General features: G+C 40.2%; 1 protein-coding gene across 5 annotated transcripts in view; it reads right to left on the bottom strand.

Moving 5' to 3' along the window:
- Positions 1-635: 635 nt before the first annotated feature.
- Positions 636-23,869, bottom strand: part of LOC103176877 (protein FAM214B) — a gene marked incomplete at its 3' end in the record, with an annotated part of 79,504 nt that continues 56,270 nt past the window's right edge. For all 5 annotated transcript variants that reach the window (XM_042335443.1, XM_042335436.1, XM_042335431.1 and 2 more), the window contains 6 exon segments: positions 636-832; positions 4,681-4,749; positions 7,457-7,615; positions 7,920-8,019; positions 15,214-15,272; positions 18,867-19,900. In XM_042335443.1, coding sequence (XP_042191377.1) covers positions 636-832; positions 4,681-4,749; positions 7,457-7,615; positions 7,920-8,019; positions 15,214-15,272; positions 18,867-19,853 — 1,571 coding nt within the window.

Here is a 23,869-nt window from a genome sequence, read left to right as displayed (position 1 = left end):
TGTAAAGCGCCTTTCACGTTGGGAGGACATCCCGAGGCGCTGGACAAAGTTTTGGACCCAAGCTGGGGGTCGGGATCGGGGAGGGTGGAGGGCAGGGGAGAAAGCAGGGTGTTCGAAAGCACGTTAATATCCAGAAAGTAGAAAATTAGAGTCCCATCTGGTGTAATGGTTAGCACTTTCGCCTTGCAAACGAGAAGACACGGGTTCACTTCCTGGGCACGGAAAAACCACAGGCAAGTTTCCTTACTCCACACACCGCTGTTTGCCTTGCAGTAAAGTAGGAAACTGATTGTTAGTCGATTCGCAGATCGCTCTCTAGGAGAAATAATCCCTCAAAAAAAAGTGGTCACTCAATCCACAACCATTTGTGGGACACTGCTGTGCTCAACTGGCTGCCACGGTTTGCCCCAAAATACAGTCAATTCACTTTAATATATAGTCTGTGAAGTGCTTTGAGATATCTCAATGACGCGATAAGATGCAATATCAAATGCAAGGATTATTATTATGTTATAAATTAAATGGATAAGGAACTGCCTCATCATCTGATACATCATTTGGAACATCCTATGCAGATCAAAAGCGAGATTACAGTATAGTATATAAACAAACACGTGCCATTAAAAGCAGCATACCTCAAATGGATCAGATGACACAGTACTTTTTTCTTTGCTTCCAAATTTTCCGTATTGTGATGCGTTCCTTCATTTTCTTCTACAGGCACGAGAAAGATCCTGTGACGCAAAAATGTCATGTGGTTTGGTGGCATGTCACTGAAGTCATAAGTCACTAGAAACATTTTCACCACGGTTTTGTTTGGGTTGAATAAGGTCTGTAATTGAATAGCAAATTGGTTATGTACATTACATAAAAAGACATGCACACACACAAAATCAAGTTAATGGTTAAAAACTATCCCCCTGAAAACACAGAAATCTGGAAATTCCTTCATTAACACGAGAACAAACTGCATCCAGATATTTTTCACATTGTGAGGACATTCAAAAACGCTCCACAGGATTTAATATTAAACTGTAATGACTGTGTATTTTATAGACGAATGGAGCAGCCAATTTGTGTATAGAGCTCTCTTTTTGATTTGTAGAATCTTCAACATCCAAACTGAACAGGGAGGGAGGACTTGGGTTAATGTCTCATCCAAACGACTGCATCCAGCATTACACTGGAGGGTCAGCCTAGACTGAGTTCAAAGTCCCGGTCAAAGACCTTCTGACTTGGAGGTGAGAACGCAAACGACTAAGCCAGGCTGACACCAATCTACTCTTCAAAACAAAACAGCTCAAAGTAGCAATTGGTGTTGGGCCAAGAATCGTATTGAGCATTTAAACCAAAACTCTTCTATTTTTGGGATTGCATCAAAGATATGAAACTAGTAAAGAACTAGCTCCAAGGCAGGCAAGATTGGTTATGGTCTTGGCAGCACTGCAGCTCAATCAGGAAGGTTTACATTGGAGAATTGAAATATAATACTTGCTGTAGAGCAGCACAACGTCTCTAGTGTAAACAACGATTGGTTTGACAGGGGTGGAAGGAAAGAGTCCAAAAAATAATCCATTAAATAGTTCCAGAAAGTCTGTGGAGATCCTGTGCATCTTTCAAAACAGACATTTATCACATAGCATTGGTTTAAAAATGAGTCTATAGTAGCAAATAGCTCAAGGAAGTATTCCATAATCCAGTGTATTTTATGCATTAACTGGAACCAACTTCCCTTGCCAATTCAGGTAGCTTGAAATTTACAATGTTGCCTTTTTTCATTGGCGAAATCCTTTAAAGAGGGACGACAATAATGGTGCAGAATTAATTAGTCCCATCACCATTAATACCTTGTAAGATATTTCTATGCCTTAATAAAGTGCAAGCACCAAGAGGTTTTACACGGCTTTTAGAGAAGTGGAACTGGCAACTAGCTATAAAGTACACTTAAGACTTAAACATTTTCTTTTTCTTTTTCATAACCAAAATAATAATTATGAAAACCCCTAACAAGAAAACAAAAGTGAAAACACCATTCCAGGCCTAGATTCGTTAATGATAACCATATTCTCTCTTCTCCCATCCAACTTTCTCCACATCTCCCCTGAAGGTGTTGACCGGTCAGATACAGTGGCAAGTACGGGAGCTCTCTAGTACTTTGCCAAAATGACCGTTGAACAATGAATTTAGAGGGGTTCACATCCGGGGCTGGGGTTGGCACTTTTCAGTCAGGGTTCATTGATAATGATCAAGTACAGTAACCTTAACTGCTGGTTTTGTCCTCTTCAGCTCAGGGGTACTAATGTTAATTACAGTCTGTCTTAACTTGGCTGAATTCAGTTACCTCAGGAGGGATTAAAGCTGGAACCTGCCCAATTTGTATTGGCTCTGTACCAAATGGAGAAGTGCATTGAGGCATTGGAGAGGCTTTTGCTCCAGATGTGACGTTTTAGTTATTCAATTGTCTTGACCATAAAGGATATTTTAAAAGATAAACCATATGTGGGAAGTGGGATGAACGGGTGGGGGGGGAAGAAGAAGCATTTCTGCAAGAAGGTTTTTTTTAAAAAAACAATCATCCCAAAGAAGAAATTATTTCTTCACTATAAACGCAACTTACTAGCGACGTCCAAGTCATTTCCTGGCTAGAAATTAAAGCCGCCCCACTGATTTATTTGACAAGTTAATCTCCCCCCCCCCACCCCTGCCCCGAACCTCGCCCCCATTAACCTGTGCAGGCATTAGCCAGTATCTTTGCCAATTTTGGCACTAAAATCAAACTAAAAATTGGCTACTTGCTGGAACTCCAGCAAAACATCTTCTCTCAGGTGGGAAATTAAATATATGGTCTCTTTCTCTCTCTCTTTCTCTGGGAGACTCATTCCTTTTGAGAATGAAATTTGGGATCACAAGAGTCACATACAAAGATGATTGCTATCAAGGTATTTACTGTGTAATGAAACATTTAAACCATACAATAGATAAATGCAATAAACCATACAATAAATAACTAGATGCAATTTTCCCTATCCCACTTGGTATATGTGAAAAGATTGTTAAGTAAGAACATATATGGAAAATAAAACCGATTCATAGAATTGTTATCGGAACCAATGCTTTTCAATTCCATTCAAGAATTCAAATTTTAATGGGAATTTTTATCACCTATGCAAAATTTCTAAAATAAAGGACATACTCTGTTAATGTGATAATTTAATGTAACAATCTATCTTTGGAAAATTATTTGGCATATATCACAGATCATACTTGTTGAGGATTTTAGAACTAATGCTAGAACTTGAAACAGATGTGATACAAAAACACTACGTATATTTGTTTTTACATTTGGTAAAGACAACATGTTCTTCTTAGCCACTTCTCCAATTCGGTCATGCTATGTTACATACAATTCCCAGACAATAAGGTATGTCGGTAATCTGTTCTGGTGCTTTTGACCACACCACACGGATATAGTTTGTGTTATAGTCACCTTTGTGTCTTTTCTCTGTAGTGAGCACCTGACGGCTGCTTGGCCATTCCCTCACAATGACTAAAGGAAGGAATACGAGTTTATACCTGCACGACACTCCGTGACACTTTCATTTGTAGACCAAAGAAAGCATCATCGATCAATCAATCTTTCACCACCAAGGGCAGCAAGTGAGAAAAATAGCCGCTTTCCAAATCATCAGACTACTGCCTTTCTTACCACAATGTGCAGTAAGCATTGCTAAAGTTACTTCCCTATCTGTGCATTTGCTCTATGCACCAGGAGTGCAGCTGATATCACTTAAGCGCTCTGAGACGCTACCCTGCAGGGAGGGCGCTATATAAGTGCAAGTTATTGTTGTTGCTGTTCCTTCATGAAGCACCATTAGCAGTCAGCTAACAACCTGAAAATCATCCATTTTTTGAGCATGGGAAGATGGCTGATTCGGACTTCTAGTCCCAGCTCACAGTAGTCCTGTGCTCCAACTAAATCCATGCTCTACTACTGTGTGTGTGTGTGTGTTTATGTTTGTGTGTGGTGTGTGTGTGTGTTGGGGGGGGCGGTGAGGGTCATTCTAAAAGGTTGAAACCATGTATTAAAAATGGGGCACTCTTGCTGGGACAACTGGTGTAAAGTGTATCAGCAAACGGCAAGAACCCAAACATTTGGGCTGGTCAGGAGATGTCATGCTTACACGTATAGTATGTGGAGCTGAATGGGGATGGGGGGAGGGGAGGGAAGAAGAGTGCAGAAGGTCAGAGTTGCGTATAAACCAGATCAGGTAAATAATAATCATGAACTTACAATATACACAGTCACTACACTTAACAGTAAATCTCATGATGGTATCTGAGGTGTCCTCCTGATGTGAAACACTCTTTATCAAATGCAAGAATTGATCATTGTAATGTACATACATACAGGCAGAAATGAGGCTAATAAAGAGCAGTCCAATTTATAATTTAAGAAAAATTCATAGAAATTATAGCACAGATGGAGGCCACTTGGTGCATCGAGTCTGTGCTGGTGAAACTTCACTTTTAAAATTCAGGCTGTTAACATTTCAGGAAATATTTAAGGAAAACTATCATGCGCTTAGACTGAAAAACAAACAAAAAATTAAATCTGAACATGTGTATGTTTTGTAATTATCCTTAGAATAAAAGGTGTAGTTATGACCCAAACACACTCACCACTTGGATGGTTCCTGCTTTGGGGATGTTGTAACCCTTCTTTCCCAACGATTCCAGATTTATCACACCCTAAATTGGAAAATAAAAAGGACAGCAAAGTTCAATAATAATAATAATCCTTGCATTTGATCTAGTGCTTTTCACGTCTTCTAGACTTCTCAAAATGCTTCACAGAATATACTGTAAAGTGAATTGACTGTATATTTGTGGGTGAAACGCGGCAGCCAATTGCGCACAGCAGTGTCCCACAAACAGTTGTGGATTGAGTGACCAAATTGTTATTGCTTTTTTTTCTTGAGGGGTTATTATCAGGTGTGTGGAGTAAGGAAATTTGCCCAAGGTTTCACCCTGCTGGGAACTGAACCCGGGTCTCTCATTGAAACGTCTCAAAGCACTTCACAGGATTTTATTGTAGTGTAGTGTGTATTTGTAGGGAAATGCAGCAGCCAATTTGTGCACGGCAATGCCCCACAAACAGCAATGAAGTGAGTGACCAATTTTATTTGGGGGATTGTTTGGCTAGGGCACCAGATAAAATTCTCTCCCTTGGGACATCCTCCCGACATGAAAGCCTCTACATAAACGTAATTTTTTTGTTGTCAACAAGAATTACACTGATCAGCAAACAGGTAATTATTCTTTTCAAAGTGCCAATATGAATTTAAACGTATCAAAGGGTTTCTTCTTTCCCAAGTACACAATATAGTGATGAAAACGCCACAATCAGTCATGAAAAGTGTCTCATTGGCCAAAATATCCAGTCCTTCCTATTAAGATTCTTATATCTCACACAGGCTGGTACATCACATGGTTGTAAATTCCAATCCACACCTGTGTTTACCTCTTGGACTTGAATCAATTATTATACAATTATACCAGCGCCTTGGGACATCTTCCCGACATGAAAGACGCTATACAAATATAATTTTGTATTGTACAATTAGCTAGCCAAACACTGCAAGAGGTGAAATTCAGCACCAGTTTCTTTGGCGCATTGAAAGAAATGGCGCATAATATTCACCATCAAGTTAAAACAATTTTAAAAATTAAAGTCCTGAGGTTGCCGAGGACAGTTCCAGATTTGCTAACAATCCTATAACATCAGGAACGCATTAACATTTGATAACATTCACAAGACACAGGAGACAGAACATTTCCAGAAGCAATATTTCTTAAAAACTAAATAATTTTCTGTAATGTTTGGTTAAAATTTGAATCATTTCATGTTGATAAGGAGACAGGATTATGTCCATCATGTAGATATTTGGTTGAATAAATTACAAGGTTTAAGTCCAAGTATCACAAATATTCTGTGAAGCGTCTTGTCGACGTGATAAGGCACTTTATCAAATGCATGGATTATTATTATTACAAATGTATGATCAAACAATGGGATAATGTCAGTTCTGCACACTAACGCAAACCAGAAAATTCCAAAATTGGAGTAAACAGGAGGTTCAAGAAAAGTACAACTTTGGAGTTCATTAAAAATAAAGCAAGCATGTGATCTTTAAAAAGTGCAAAGAATAATTGTGATAATAAAATGAAGAATGCAAATTCCTTCAGGGAATGTTAGCTGTGTTTGGCTTCTACAGACATCATGACATTGCCATTGCTGTTGAAAGCAGCACGGGCTATTGCTAAATATACCCCAATAGTTATTGGCTGTGCTTTCAACAAAAGGAAACTGTACCTCAGTATATGCGATACATTAATATCTACCATAATGCATTATCCTTAAAAGAGAGATTTATGCATGAATTCGCACAAGAAACTCAATATACATGACAACATTCAGTTTTTTTCAAAAAAAAGTTTAAATAAATAGCTAAAGGCAATTATATTATACATTATATTCTGGGTATGCTACACGCTCACACACTTGGCAACGGAATGACAGAATCAAGCCAAGCCTTGATGATGATCTCAGTAGTCTGGTTCCTGAGAAAGGCACGTCTGCAGTACTCCAAGGCACAGCTGAAGACAGAGCAGCCAGTCTTGTGACATACATAGGTGGAACTCAGTCTGGTTTGCATACTCTTAAGCATGGTGATGGATCTCAGCAAGTTTCAGACACCTGGCTGACCAAACTGACGAAACCAGTTTACCAAACTTTAGGGAGAATTTAGGATCAAATTGGCAAGAGCAAAGTTCAGGGGCAGCACGGTACACTGAGGAGGTTACCCAACTAAAACTGCTGAGAGTACCATTATGGTAATCTACCTGCAGCATTTGCAGTTAATGCCACCCTACCTAAACAAGGCTTTGGCTTGCAGAGTTATCACGAGATAAGGGGAAGGATTCCCAGCCCCCAATGACTTGACAGTTCCTCAAATATCTGGAAACAAACCAGGTTAACTGGTCCATCATAAACAGTGCCCTGTGGTGTCCTGCAGAGACTCCCATTGAGGATTAACTCGATTCAGATCTTCCATTGACAGGCAGGTCACCTTGGAACTAACTCAACTTCAAAGAGACACAACTGAACAAGCCCCACACCCACCGCCCCCAAGGAGGAGTCACCAGTTGGTGATGGATTATAAACAGTGGGGTTTAAAATGCAATAGATTTTTGCATGAATTCACACAAGAAACTCAATGTACATGACAACATTTAGTTTGTCCACCCCAACACATTTCAATTGAGATCTCATCCCTGGAGTTTCCAGCAGCTGGTGTGAATGACATTTGGTTACCAGTAGGATTCAATATGTACGAATATGAATTGCGAATTTAATATCTTATGTTTACTCCAATTTTCATGTTTTTCCTCTTACCAGGAACGGTGATGGCGCACTGTGCTCTGAAATGTTATAATAAGACACGTCCACAGGTAATGTCACATGCTGCGGGCAGTATGATCCACTCGCTCCCAGTTCCGCTGTAAAACCTTCAATTCTTCCCGATGGTGCAAATCTTCCTTTTAGCAGCGACTCCTAGAACCAAATAAATGTCTCAAGTGAAATGTAAATTACAGTACAGTGTGCATATCAAAAAGGATGCATTTCATTCTTGTAGGTTACTGATCCAGATTCTCTACCCCTCCACCCTATTCCTGCACCTTTGCAAATTGCCTTTCATTTGAATGGTGTGAATTTATAACATTGTAAAAGTTAAGTTGAAGTTTTTTTTTAGAAATCAACAACTGGTTTGTTAGTTTTGATCAAACGCATGTTGATCATCACAGCACGACTGATGCATAGTTACAAGATCTATCATGCTGATATAATAGAAGTTTACCTCAAAGTTGCCAAGCAAAGAACGGCTAACAGAAGGAGAGGCGCTGGAACTTGACGAAAACTTGCTGGATTCTCCCCCAAATGCACTGCATAGAGATCTCCTGAAGATATAAAATAGATCACATCAAGTTGCATTTTACGTTTTAAACTTAGCAAATATTCCTTTGTGGGGCTTCCCTCATTGACAGTGAATGCTGGGAAGGCAGTACTGCAATGTAAGACGATGTTTATTTGACCCACTATCTGGCTCAGAGCTAAATAAGTCAAATAAAAAGTTTCAGCCTCTGTTACGGTTTGCTTTTCAATGTACGGTTACCTAAACAGTAAATACAGAAATAAACTAACAATTTAGAATTAGTTAAACCAAGAGCTGAAGGGAAAGATACTTGGCACAAGACAACCCCTGATAACTCAGTCCTCTGCGTCCATTAGGTCAAAGTCAGTCAACTTCATATTGTCAGATTGATTCTGACATCACTTTGCGTGTGAAGGTTACAACTGTGTTCCCTTAAAGTTTACGATAGACACTTTTCCAACCAGGCAATGATTTCTGAATTGGTTAAATCTAAAGACCTAATGATGCACAGTATACTTAATAAATGTTGTCCTCCACACAATAAGTCAGCAAAACCAACATAAGGATGATCCCTATTGAACCATTTTAACCAGACTATGAGACATTGGCACCATTTCTGTTGCTTGGAACTGCATTTGACACTACCTTTAAAGATTTTCCAGAGGTTTCACACTAAGTGAGATCATCCCTATCCTGGAACCAAAACATTTTCCATTGAAAATCCTTCACCCAGCAGCTCTCCTTTGATCATACTGATGTCAATTATCTGTAGTGGTGCCTCCTGGTTATTTGGCTTCTCTTTCTCATCAACAAACCGTTGAGCAAATGTTATGAAGGATTTTTTGGGGAGAACGTAGTATAGCAGATGTTGGAGACACAACTCCAAAGAAGATCGGTTTCAGGGTCAGACATAGATTGAGGAATTTTCTGCACAGAAGAGGGCAATAAGCCCATCGTGTCTGTGTCACTGCTAAATCAATTTTATATTTGCCCCACTTGCTTATGGAACTAAAATATTAACTAAGGTTTCCTTCTAAGATGCTAATTTGATTTTCTGAGCACTTCCAATAATACATGTTTATATTCCAGAGCTACAGAATTACTGTTTTTTCCTCCCGGTTCAATTTCTTTCATCTTTCTGCCCCAGAAACTGAGGATGGGGTGAGTGTATGAGCAAAATCCTGGAGCAATCATGGTACAGGATTCTCTATTCCTGGAGCAGAAGATCTTCATTTGAGCGTTTGTTTGTGGCAACGGAATTGACCTTTAGTAACCTTTTTTTTTTTGTCGGTGGTCACTTATTCGAGGGCAGTCAAATAAAACATTTCCACTGACACTATCTGATAGCAGTGGCAATATCTGAGAAATCAGTAGGTCAAATGTTAAGCGGCCAGCTCTAATAACGTTTGTGCCATCTGTCTTGCACAGTCACGCCGTACATTAGAGTGCCAATTATCTGTGTCAGAGAGCAGTAGGTCTTGCTTCATGCGAATGATTCCCATATTGTGCGTTATTGACCCGAGTTGCATTATCACAGGAAGGGATAGAAACTATGCCAAGTCCTAGCAAGTGAAAGAATACATTTGAAGGGCATTAGCCTGGGTGGCTCATTTCAGTCGATTGAGGCATGTCTCAAAAAGGTACCTCTTTGATTGTGCTGTTGGTGCCATTTCCCCTTCCAATCAGCACTGTGAAGCACTTTGAGACACCCTTATGACACGAAAGGCACAATGTAAATTAAAATTCTCATATTAGTTAGCAGAACTGTAGAATTGGACGACACTCAAGTTTTAACAAAGATAGCTTAACAAGATATGCTGAAGACAGGTAAACGAAGTTCAATACAGATATATGCAAGAAGCTCCATTTAAGAGGTAAAAATAGGAGGCACATATACTTCACAGACAGGGAATAAAGTGGAAATGAAGAGGTTTAGTTGACGGATCATGTCAACAGGATGCTGGGCAAAACTGCCAAATCAATTGAGTTCAAATCCTTAGAAGTCATGCTCTGGTTAGACTCCACTAAGAGAATAGCACACAGTTTTGGTCACTGCAACATAAGAGGACTGACAGGCCCCAAAGGCAGAGCAGAGGAAAGTTAACAAGGATAATCTGCATTAACAGAGGGATGACCTATGAGAATGGATAAATTGGGTACCCCATTTCAACCTTGAAGAGACGTCCCAGAGTGAACTATAGGAAATATAAGATGCTAACTGAGTGTGAGAAAGTGAAACCAGACCAATACTTTTGAGATACGCAAGGGAATTGAACATAATAGCACAGGTTCAAGGTTGAGAAGGGTAATTTTAGGACAGATACCAGAAACTATTTATTTACACAGCATAAGTAACATCTAGAACAGATCGCCAAGATGGTTGGGTTTTCATTCTGGAAGAATGAAATCAAGGGAGCTGAAGGACAATCAAAGTTATTGGACAAACGACCCAACAGTCATGGGTTTCAATTCCCCTAAGACATTTGCTTAATTTATTTTAGAAAATTTGAAGATAATCTGAGCGAGAAAAATAGTCATAAACCTGCTAGATGATTGTATTAACACAACTGGTTCACTCATGTCCTTTAGGGAAAGAAATATGCCTTTCACCTGATCTGACCTACACACAACTCCAGTCCCACAATATGTGATTCTTTAACACCCTCTGAAATGGCCTGGCAAGTCATTTGGTTATAAGAAAACATTACAGAAGTACTTCTTTGGGCAAATACGAATGAGATCATCTTTAGATTGCTCACAATCTCTCCTAAAGAAAAATCTGTTTCACTATGTAATATTTTTATTTAAGAACTCAAGTTTCACGTAAGAAGAGAGCTTGTGTTCCATTTATCAGACAAATTCCACTTAAACATTAAATAAGGAATAAGCTACAAGGAAGGGATTTCATGGATTTTTAAAAAAAAGGAATATCAAATTTATGTTCACAACTGCTTTGAAGGACAAGATAGAACTGATTATATAAACAGTTAATTTGTTTAAAATTAACTTATTTTGACAGTAATAGCAGATTGTGCTGGCAGCACGATTAGTTTTTACAACAACAAGATTACATTTGTATAGCGCTTTTCACATCAGGAGGACATCCCAAGGTGCTGGACAGTGTACAGCATTTCAGACCTGAGCTGGGGTTGGGAGGGGGGAAGGGAGGGGAGGGGAAGGGGGGTGGCTGATGGCATGGTCGAAGAGGAGGGTCTTGAGGCGGGACTTGAAGGAGGCTAAGGAGGGGGCAAGGCGGAGTGACCCGGGGGATGGAATTCCAGAGATTGGGGGCAGAGTGGCTGAAGGCTCTCCCACCAACGATGGGGTGGGTGGGTCGGGGGATGTGGAGCAGGCCAGAGCCGGCTGAGTGGAGGGAGTGGGTGGGTTGATAGGGAGTTAGGAGGTCACAGAGGTAGGGTGGGGTGAGGCCATGGAGGGCTTTGTATGTGAAGACCAGGATATTAAACTGGATCCTCTGAAGGATAGGAAGCCAGTGGAGTTGGGCGAGAGTGGGGGAGATGGGGTCACGGAGTTTGGTGCGGGAGAGGACACGGGCTGCAGAGCTCTGGATTATCTGCAGCCTGTGGAGGGGGGAGTTGGGAAGGCCGACAAGCAGCGCGTTTGCATAGTCGAGTCTGGAGGTGATGAAGGCATGAACAAGAGTTTCAGCGGCCTGAGGGGTGAGGTAGTGGTGAAGTCAGGTGATGTTACGGAGGTGAGGGAAGGTAAAGCGGGTCATTTCTTGAATGTGGGGGAGAAAAGACAGTTGAGGGTCGAACAGGACACCTTGGTTCCTGACTGGCTTGGTGAGCTGTAGTGTGCAACATGGAGGTTGATGCTGCCAGAGCCTGAGGTGCAGAGGCGCTGGCACAAGCCAATCAGGAGGGCCTCAGTCTTGTTCACATTCAACTGTAGGAAATTTGCTCTCATCCAGGATTTGATGTCCAACAGGCAGTCTGTCAGGACAGCAGTGGTCCTGGAGTTGAGGGTGGAGGCAGAAAGATAGAGTTGGGTGTCATCCACATACAAGAGGGAATGGCGAGAGAGAAAGGAGCGGAGCTGGGACGCGACGACTCGTTCCAGGACCTTGGAGAGGAATGGGAGGTTAGAGATGGGGCGGTAGATGGAGAGGAGGGATGGATCCAGGGAAGGTTTTTTCAAGATGGGGGTGATGACGGTTGTTTTTAGGGGTGTGGGAACTGAACCAGTGGACAAAGAGAGGTTGATGACATTGGACAGGAGAGGGGCCAGAAGGTGGAGCTGGGAGATGAAGAGAGAGGTGGGGATGGGATCGAGGGAGCAGGTGGTGGGTTTGAGTTTGCGGACATTTGTGGTGAGGGAGGAGGGAGAGTTAGGATCGAAGGAATGTAGGGGGGATGGGTGGGGGGTGGGTCATGAGGGAGACGTGATGTGGGGATGGTTGTGGATGGGGCTGAGGTGGCTGAACGTATCCCCTCGATTTTAGATTCGAGGAAGTCCAGCATCTCCTCACAGTTGGGAGCTTGAGGAGAGGATGGGCGAGGCGTGGGAAGGTGGACGGAGGAGACGATTAGTGGTGGAAAAGAGAACCCTGGGGTTGTCCTTTGCTTCCAAGATAACCTTGGAGTAGAAGGAGGATTTGGCGGAGACAAGAGCGCATTGGTATATCTTGGTGAAGCCAAATCTGCTGATGGACTGTTAGTTTGGATTTGGTCCAGGAGTGTTCGGCAGCTCGTACTTGTGCCTTGAGGGAAAGGAGATGGCTGGTGTACCAGGGGGATTTATGGGAGTATGAGGCAGTTTGGGAGGTGATGGGGGCAAGTGAGTCCAGAATGGAGGAGAGGGAGTTGTAGAGAAAGGAGAATGAGGAGGGAAGATCGGTCAGTGAGGGCCAGAGGTGTAGGAATTCAGATGACTCCAGGATAATGGAGAGGGAAGACATTTTTTTCCATGGACGGTATGTAATGGTGGAGGGTTGGGAAAGGGGAAGGGGTACTGAGGTGTTGAGGGAGATGAAGTGGTGGTCTGAGATGGCTTTATCGACAATGGTGATGTCCGAGATGGTTAGGCCCCGGGTGATCACCAAGTCAAGGGGGTGGCCACGGTCGTGAGTGAGGGAGTGGATGAGGAGGGAGAGGTTGAGGGAAAAGAGGACTGGAGGAGAAGTCGGCAGAGGTAGAGCAGGAGGGGGTGAAGTGGAGGTTGAAGTCACCTAAGATAAGGAGGCGTTCAGAGTAGAGGGAGAGGGAAGATAGGAGAGTGGAGATGTCCGAGAGGAAGGTGGGGGAAGGCTTGGGGGGATGGTATTTATGCCACATTGTAAATCAATTTATTTATCTAAGTTTCTGGTAATATCAGTCTTCTTGCAAAGTAACATGCCAACCAACCATGTAAAATCCAGCACACTGTAAAACTACTACATAGTTAACTACTGGGGATGTACTCAAAGATAAGCGGATAGGCAGAAGTGCAGCTTGCACAATTGCAGAAAACAAAGACATCACTTGCACAATTCTAGTCAGTATGTTTCAAGAAGTGATAATAGGGTAGCATGACGGGGAGGGGAGGGACAACTTGCAGGAACTTTATGTGGCAAGGAGGTTACTTTAAGCGATAACACAGAAAAACATGAAAGCTGCAACAGGGGTCTAAGTACATTCTGCTTCCTGGGACTGAAAACATTGCTCGAGGGAGCAGACAGACTCAATGGGCTGTATGGCCATCTCCTGTGCTGTACATTTCTATGGTTCTATGGTTAATTGATTTCTCAGAAAGCAATGTAAGGGAGAATGCTGACAATGTTCTATCAATTACTATAAAAAATGTTCAGTGTATTGTGTACCCATTAATTTATAACCATTCTTTACTTATTGATAAAAAAAGGAAATCCTTTAACTTTTAAACTGTGTTTCAATAGAGGCTCTGGGGAAATGTTAAAGAAACACGATTCAGTAAATATCACTGACATTTTACAGATGAACAAAAGGTTGATATATAAAACCGCAAGGTTAATTACTAAGGTTAATTAGTTAACCAATAAAATAGACTAGCACATATAGCTCCAAGAACTGAATAAACTCCATTTAAAAACTCACTTCAAAATGTTAAGATCATCTTTACACTCAAGAATATCTAAAGAAATTCAGTGCAATAACAGCAAAAAGCAATGTGGAATCTTCTGTAGAATTATTTATGCGTGGGCACTGAGCAAGGGCAGGTTCAGGGTTGGGATCATATTATTGATATTATTGATATGGCCTTTCGAACACTCAAAATGGCTTGCTCAAAATATTGACTTGCAAATGAACAGCAACTTGGATGAAATTTCAGAGACCTACTGTATTTCATATCCAAGAGGGGCGACTCCGATTGGAGAACATTTGGAGGGAAGCCCCACAAATGAGATACTTGTACTATTGATCTGGATACCGTATGCAGTGTTTGAGAATCAATTGTCACCTGAGGCACGATAAATCTGATTGATTCATTATTCAATTCAAAGGTCAATTTGAACGAAGATCATTGGATTCTGTTCAAAATAAGATTTAGATTTACGCAATAATACCCAAAGCTGCTTCTTTCAAATGCTACTCGGCCAGTTTCTTTCTTTTCGAACAACCATAGAAAGACCCAAAGTGTATTAATGCTCAATAGCAAAGCTACATGTCTATTCTGAACCACAATAAAATTTACACTTATGTGAATTTGGAGTCTTATAACAAGTCAGTTGTGATTGGTTGTAGGAAAAGCCAGATTACACAGATTTTGAAGCTAGCATTTCCAGGCTAAATCATTCTTGATGCATTTTAGTTGAATCTCTAAACTGGAATCTAGTCTCCTGTGGAGGGGGGAAAGAAAGAGAGAGATAGAGAAGGTGGGGGAGGAGAGAGGAAAAAATAAAGTAGCATTTGCTCACTTGAATTAACAGTCCAGGTGGTGATGACAGAAATATCCTATTTTTACATGGGAAGGGAGAAAGAAGAGGAAAGGATAGAGAAAATGCAAACAGAAGGCAGAGTTCTGACTCAAGGCACAAAGAACAGGCAACCTCTAATTGCCTAAACTCTCCTGAGTTGACATGCTGAATGTGGAAAATAGCTGATATACAAATGGAAACAATTTTATTTTGACTCTTACAGTAACGTAAACCAAAATAGCATAGCCTTCATAAAGTGAAAGGTAATACAGCGAATCTCGGATTTGGCAATGCTAAACCACACACAATGTAAAGTACACTTACGTTTTTGAGCGCAATCCATTTTTTAACCTTCTGCCAGCATTGATGCAATCCGAAGAATTCTAATGGTAAAGGGAACACAGAATAATCTGGTTAGTGATTTTTGCTCTCAAAATTCAGTGGTACAAGTGAACAAGTGATAGTTTGTATTCCAATTGTGACTATACAGTCCAGTCAACTGAAAGAATTACAGAGGAACTGAACTGGAGAAAAGAGTTTTTGATATTATGGTGCAATACTTATCTGGAAATGTTTATTGTGCATCATTATCAGTAAAAACTGATAGACCACAAATGAAGAAGAATATAGGAGTGTTAATAGAAAACAGTGACAGTAGGTAATAATGTCTGCTTGGATACCAACTTCAAATTACATACAGTAACTCACACTAAAATATTCACAGCTCTTTTTGCAAGTCTATTTCGAAAAAGCTTCCAAAGTGAAATAAAATAAACAGATGCTCACCAGTGAGAATCTGCACAAGTCAGAACTATGCAACAGAACTAAATCTGTAACATCTGCCAGAGCAAAATTATTAAGACAGAGTTTGGAAGCATTTCAGCAACCTCTCCAGGAAAAAATAAAAACAATATTTATAGGGAACTCTGCAAAGAATCATACCTCAACTGGTTTTATTCTGGAAAAGGGAATCAGGATTTCTACAATGATTTTTTTTAGAATTTTAAATTGTGCAACTTTCTATGGGAAAAAGAAACGGCTGCTCTACAAACACCCAGCAATCCAAAACAATAGGATTTGACACAGAGCGTCATGCTTTGATCATGTTTTCGATTTGTCTCAGTTTGCATTCTGGTTGAAGTGTCATTCAGCCAATTCTTTCAGCTATTATGCATGGAAAGACCATGACCAATCATATTCTACTGCAATTCTTACTGCGCGCTTTGAAATTAGTTCGCAAAATCTACACACAAAGTAAGGTCTATGTATAAGCCAAGCAAGCAAAATTCAGAATTTGTCGTTTTTAAAAATAACACAGCAAGCGGATGTGAAGCCCAGCTCACTATTTTTTTTTAAATTGAGAAAAAAAGTTGGAGAACCAAGGCCCATAGTGCTTTCACAAAATGCTGACTTCTACAATATTGCTGAAAAGAACAGGACAAATGATTTTTAGAATGGAGGTGAAGCTGTAAATCAAGTATAATCTCACATTCAACGACTCCACAGTTAAATATTCAGGATGGTGCAATGAAATATGCATAAATCAACATGCTCAATGTATGTTTATTTATTGTGTATTGTGTATGGCATGTGTGATGTCATGCCAATTCCACCACAATAAATGTGCTACATGTTTGTCTTTGTTTAAGATTACAATGCATAATGTAGCATCGATATTCTGAAACTTGGCACTACACGATCTGGAACTGAATGAAGTACAAAAACTCAACGGGATGAGTGGTTTGGCCTACGAGCAGAGACTGGAGGAATTGGGAATTTTTTCCATTGGATCAAAAGTTGAAGGGTAACCTAATAGTTGTCTTTGAAATTATAAAGGGTTTGATAGAGTCAATCTGGAGAAATTTTCACTGGCTAGTGAGTCAGTGACCAGAGGGCATCAATTTAAGATCGTGATCAAAACAAGCAAATGGGGAGATTAGGAAAATCTTTTTCCAGAGTAGTTGGGACGTGGAATGCCCTGCCGGGAAGGGTGGTTGTGTCAGGATTCAGATTAGCTCTTAAAAAAGGACGAGATAAACACCTAAAAAGGAGTCAGACTAACAAACTCCTAAAAAGGAGTATGAAGAAAGCGCAGGAAAATGCACTGAAAGGATTGTTCTGAGAAGAACCAGCACAGACACAATGGGCCAAAAGGCCTTCTTTTGTGCTCTAAACTTCTACGGTTCTAACACAACCAAAGCAACATCTAAATTATAAGTGTGTTTTAGTTGTCTCACTTTATACACGGTGTTTTCAGTTTGTAGAATTGGACAGACCTGTTACGACACTGAAAAATATTACATGCTTTCATGTCATCAGGTCGCTACTCATTACCCTTCTTATGCATGCTTGGCAGTTTGGTGAGCATTCGTAGCTGACCATTGCTGCAAGTGTACTACAAGACATCTGTGTTATAAGCAAAGCAATGTTCTAACAAGGACCTTATAACAGGATCACCCCCAATGTTTCCTACTTCAGAAATATGGTGAAATGTGTGATTGTGGGAGATGCAATTCAAGTCTTAAAATTGTGTTGGAAACATTTTTCGAAACAACAGTATTTTCTATGTTAAAATGATTCACCTTGATGTTGCAATTTTTAAAAAAATAATAAACAGATTTTAATAACAGTTACGTAATTTATTGAATTTTTTTTTAAATTATAAGTGAGATGGAAGGATTATTTACCCAGATTATTTCCTGCACTATCCCAACACGTATTCTGGAGTCATCCCCAAAATTGTTTTACTAAAGGAATGAATATCGTAATCCAGCACAGTGTGCCTCATCTACTCCAACTGACCAGTGAAGAGAGACTAAATAATGTTGAAATTCATAATTCAATTTTCATATATTGAAAAGTCGGCACCAGTGACAAAAAGATTCATGAGGGCAACGGAAGTTATAGTAACATCAAAGGTTGTTTTATTTTATTTGGTGTGGTAATTAATTGTCAGCATTTGAATATGAGAAATAATTGGCATCAACAGATATAACCAGCATTTAAGCCAAATGCTTCATAAATGCAAAATTAAAAAGATTTCCCTGTATTCCATTACTTTGAATAGTTAAGCAATTCTATGATTAGCTGTTGGACAATCAGTGGCATCTCAAGTTGGTCAGTCCACAACAGGATACTGTGCACAGTTTGGGGGCTTCTCAGAATGGTGGGAGTGTAGAGTTCTCTGCCACAGTCAGTTATTAGGGCAGCAACCATGTGCATGTTCAAAAATAGACTGGGCACATGGTTGAGCGAGAATAAAGTTGAGGGATATAGGGAACGGGCCGGAATAGGGAACAAGGGATAGGATCTAGAATGGGCACTCGTGTGAAGTATATTCACCGGCTGGATTGAAAGGGCCAAATGGCCTGTTTCTGGACTGTACTTTCTATGAATCAAACAGCAGTGAAGTTAGTCCCTTGGAACCAGAAACTACACACCAGGAATACCTTTATCCTACAACAACTTGCATGTATAGCACCCTTCATGCGGTGTAGCATCTAGGAGGGCTTCACTGTGGCAAAGTCTGACATTTAGCCAGGGGGAGAGGGAGGTGACCGTAAGCATAATCAAAAAGAAATGTCTTTAGGCGCGTTTTAAAGGGGGGGAAGGAGGGGGCAAGGCGAAGGGATTGAGGGAGCGAGATCCAGAGTGTAGTAGCTGTACCTTTATGCTACATAAGTACCTTTATACTACAAAATGCATCTCAGATCAAACAGATATAAAAAAAAGAACACCTGGAAATAATTACCACACAATGTTCATTATCAAAGCAAGGGACCGTTCCAGGGTGGTTGCGGAATTGAGGTGGTTACTTTAACAGGTTTGACAATTCCCTTTTCCTAAAAAAAACAGTAAGTATTGAACATGCTTTCTCCTCGACTTCCGTTCAATGCGTTTGATAAAGAGAAAGATCACAGTTAGGAAATGGTTTACTGAAAGCACAAGAAGCGAAGAACAAGATATTTAACACTCACCTTGGATGCATCTCTCGACGATGGAAGTAAGTGATTCCAGAAAGGTGCACCTTTGGCATCGGTACTTCTGCAGGATACTGGGATGGAATGAGATAACTGAATCCTACATTTCTTTGCGACAGAGGGACATTCATCCCCTAAGCACATCTCTTTCCCCAATGCATTTGTTGGTGAGAGCAGCTTTCGTTTTACTGTACATCGGCTTGGGATAGTAGCAGTCTGTCCACAGGAGGAGGGTGTTTTCTCAGAAGAGGGCAAACCAGCACTCACTTTAGGTGGCGCCCATTTCTCAGAGGGAGTTTTTGGTGTTGATTTACTTGCAGGTGTACAAGTCTCTCCATCTTCTAACAAGATATCGTCCCGAAGGCCTTTATGTTCCACTACGTGCAAACCACTGTGAGAAAAGTGTTGCGCAGACCCATGTATAACTGGCTCTCCATCATGGAAACAGTTATCTTCCTGATCTGTAAATTCATTTGTTTTTTCCACAACCGGTTCCGGATGATTGCCGTTGTCAGTTCCACAGTGAAAAGCATTTAAGTTTTCAGTCAACATAGAAGGATTTTTACAACGCACATGTATTCGTTTCTGATTAGGCTCAAGGTCTGGATGCTGTTCACTCAGACATCTCTTAATACCCTGTTTGCAGTTTCTCTGCTCCGAACTATTGGAAGTGCTAGATAGGTGTGAAAATATTGAGAGCTGGTACACCTTTTGAAATCTGACCTCCCCCTCACTGTATTCTCCCAAAACACCTCTTTGTGAGACATCATTAGAGTCCACACTGTAGTCACTTGCTGGTGAACCTTGGAGGCTGCCATTGGCATGACCTGAAGCCTGCAGAGGTACGTCCTTAGACTGTTCCTTCTCAGAGCTCTCCAAATGCATGTGCCTCATGGACTGTTGTATTTTACACCACAGAAACGTAGAAATCCAAGAGCAGGGAAAACGGTTGTGCGATTCACAAAGATGAAGAGGTGCCTTCATGAAGTTGAACCAAAGATGCTTTTGTTGACACTCCTGTGGCACAGCATCTGAACAACAAAATAAGGAAGAGTTATAAGGTGCTACTTGACAAGTGGCATTATTTTACTGTTTAGATATTTTTGTCCACACACACAGAAAAGGGCGATCTGTAAAAGCATAAAACGTCTAAAATGTGGTCTGTTATTTCTTCTCTTCCCAAAATAATCCTTGCATTTGATACAACGCCTTATCACTTTGTTGAGACATCTCAAAGGGCTTCACAGAATATGCTGTGAATTGAATTGTGTGTATATTTTGTGGGTGAAGTGAGGCAGCCAATTGCACACAACAGTGTCCCACAAACAGTCACGGAATGAGTAACCAATTTTTAAAAAATTATATAAAAGAGATTACAACCCCCGGAAAGTGATCCACCGAATGACTAACAACCGGGTTCCTACTTACCGCTCGATAAACAGAGGCGTGTAGAGTAAGGAAATTTGCCTAAGGTTTTGCCTTAAGAATCAAGCCCAGGTCCTCTCACTTGCAAAGCAAGTGCTTTAATCGCTACGCTACAGCATTACCATCAGGCTGATGCAGTAAAATGCTCTTCCCATTAAATTTGTTACAAATCAAATACAAAGTCCCTGTCCCCACCCCCGACCCAATCAACCAACATGTTTACTGGTCAGTGTAAAATGCAGTCGTATGGATTTGAAAAATCTCAGATTTGATTCTCAGTCTTTGCTAATAGCTGCTGAGTCAGCTGCATTATCATTAACATTACCTCAGGACTCTGAACTGAGATGGCTAAAACCACAGCATTTAAGATGGAATTGGAAGTTTTCAAGGCAAAAAATAAAAAGTCAAATAGGAATATGCAGGGATATCCAGATATCACTGGGCATTGCCAATGGTCCATTTCCAGAGCTTGTTTCCAATAGTTTCAGGCCATCTCTGGTTTATAATTGATATTCTGGCACTTTATAATCTAAAAATGTAATATTTCCTCTTAATCAAGTTACTCTGCTAACATTCAGAATTAACATAGTATAAATACTTCAATTGCTGTTTATTCCACTTCATTTGCTGCTTCTCAATCACTGTCAGAAAGCACCATTCTGGCAGAAAACTGATGCTGAAAAAATGTTTTTGACAATACCACATGATTACTGTAGAAATTCATGCAATCTGCACCCAATTCACGTTGACTTGACTGGTCCGACAGACTGGAAAAATGCAGTCACAGATCACTACACTGCTCCAGTGAACGTCTTTCAAAGAAGTAGCAGTGAAGCAATTAAAGCAATATAAGTGAGTGTATGTGTGCCTTAACCATCAATATCATCATATCATAAGACGTATGCTTAACATCTTTTATGGAATGTCTGAGTTTGAAGATCATGGATATGCATTCTTTTGAGTATCCTCATTTGTGCCATAGGAGATTGCAGTCCATAATCCTCTAAACTCAGATATTTTCATAAAAGTGCTAAACACACAGCTTAATTCCTGATCGAGCTTAAAAGGCAAGGATATCAGACACACATCTGCGTCTTTTGACATTTTAAAACCTTGAACACATTCCCTCTATCTTTTCTCCAGTGAAAACGAGCTTGTACATTTATATCTGAGTTTTATTCTAAAACTGACCCACAAGTTTCGGCCATCTCTTCCCCCCTCCCCCAATACATTCCAATGGTCAATTACCGTGTGAAAACAGGATGCCAGAAATTAATAACCAGTTCTGACACATCTGCTGAGTCTCATCTCAGCACTCTATGAGCTTTGTTCATAACAGCTCCACAATGACTGATATTTCAAGTGAACAGTCAATTACGCCACCAATCATTTTCAGACAGCACCATAAATGTTACTCAAGATCAAAATGTGCAGACTCTGATTTTGATTTTGACACCTGCTTTTTTCCATTAAGAACTTGCCCCAAGTCTGACTCAATACAAGACTGAGATGAGCAAATCTTCCAGTAATATCTCGAGTGATGTTTCACAAATCCATCTTTTAATAGAACAGTTACTTAAGGCTAGCTTGAGTAACACTACAAGAAAAACACATTTGTCCATTGTTCATACCAAACTAGCAAATAGCAAAAATAATCAAGAAAGAAAGCAGAATACTATGAATGTGGTATAATCAACCAATAGATACCACTCCAATGAATGCAATATGGCACTCCACTGAATATTGTTCAGAAAGATAAACGTAATAAAAACATACATTTGACATAGCACCTTTCACATCAGGATGACGTCTCAAAGTGCTTCACCGCATTTACTGCAAGGTAGAGTGACTTTTTTGGGGGTCCAACATACAATGCTATCACACCAACTTCAAAACATCAGACTTTTACATTCTGTCCACAATTGGCTGCCGCGTATCAATTCACTTTCAAACAGTGTGTTCTGTGAAGCGCTTTGGGACGTCCATTCCCGACGTGAAAAGCGCTATATCAAATGCAAGGATTATTATTATTATTATTATATCAGATTTACTCTCACCAATCTTCAACTGTCATTCCTTAGCAAACATTAAGTTGAATGCTATTAACTTCTCTCACAAGAACAACCTGGTTTTAAACAAAAACAGAGAGAGCTGGGAAACTCAGCAGGTCAGGCAGCAACTATGGAGAAAGGAAAGTGAGTCAAAGTTTTGGGTCCACGACCCTTCGAAACGGGTCATGGACCTGAAACGTTGACTCATTTCCTTTCTCCATAGATGCTGCCTGACCTGCTAAGTTTTCCCAGCTCTCTCTGTTTTTGTTTCAGATTTCAGCATCTGCAGTATTTTATGTTTTGAACCTGGTTTTAAAGCTTTATGTGATTAGTAAATAATTTGTATCAACAAACCTACTCCTTGCATTTAAGAATAATGTAAACAGTCGATGAACTTCCATATTTATAATCTATTATTCTATTTTCCAGATAAAGGTTTACCACACTTGAAAATCGTTTTAAAAAGAATACAGTAAACATTTAAGATAGGTCAGACATTTCTAATATTCGGTTTCTTACTGAAAATGGAGTGTACTAATATCCCTAAATAATAATAATCCTTGCATTTGATATAGAGCCTCATCACGTTGTTGAGCTGTCTCAAAAGCGCTTCACAAAATACACTGCAAAGTGGATTGACTGTATTTTGTGGGTGAAACCCTAACCCTAAATCAAGAGAATAAAGACATGAAGTAAGTAGAACAAAATGAAAAACACCCAATTCTAATAGTAACAAAATTTGAAAGCTTGAAGTTAAGCATTTCACGTACTGTTGAATGGTACGTGTGGGAAACATTAAGGATTTGGACTCAGAGGCCTGATGCTCAGCAATAAGTAAAGCAATGGCCATGTCCGGGTCTATTTGACGTTCATTCTGTCAACATTCCAAATTGGAATTCCCTTTAAAGTGAGAATATCGATTTAGTGATAAAACTTAGGAAGTAATCATCAAAAATACACCACACACCTACTACCATTTATCAAGCCTGAGAAGGGAGAAAATACCCAACACGTTTTTGCTTTCTCACGTTCTGGGATTCCCCAGCTGAGTGTCGAGACAGATAACCTGTTACAAACGCTTAGTGTCTTTCAGTGAGAAGATGCCAAGAAGTACAGAAAGGTGAATCAGTTTTAGTTACCCTCCTCCTCGCTCAATATCATTTGCACCGCATCTCCTTCTTCTGTAACTTGGAAACAAAGAGAGCGCGTGATACACTCTTGTTGTACCACAGTACGGAGGTCTTCTTAAGACAACAGAGATTAACAAACTCAAGTTTCAAACAGCAAAATACAAAGTTGTCTACGGAAGAGATTACTCTGAATAAGGAAACAAAAGCACAGAAGGTTAGACATCCCATTATAACCAAGAGCTAGCCTAGATAATATACTAATTTGTAATAGGGTCTGGACTGCACTACAGAATAGTAATAGAAAGGTTCAGATGATATTAAAAAAAAGTTAAGTTTGACAGTCTTGGCACCATTTCCTGAAATGCACGCTGGAGATTGGTGGAATACACAAATC

This window comes from Callorhinchus milii, unplaced genomic scaffold (assembly GCF_018977255.1).
Source record: "Callorhinchus milii isolate IMCB2004 unplaced genomic scaffold, IMCB_Cmil_1.0 Scaffold1, whole genome shotgun sequence".
NCBI classification, from domain to species: domain Eukaryota; kingdom Metazoa; phylum Chordata; class Chondrichthyes; order Chimaeriformes; family Callorhinchidae; genus Callorhinchus; species Callorhinchus milii.
Note: the sequence above shows the minus strand (reverse complement) of the source record. Positions and strands in the feature narration are given on the sequence as shown.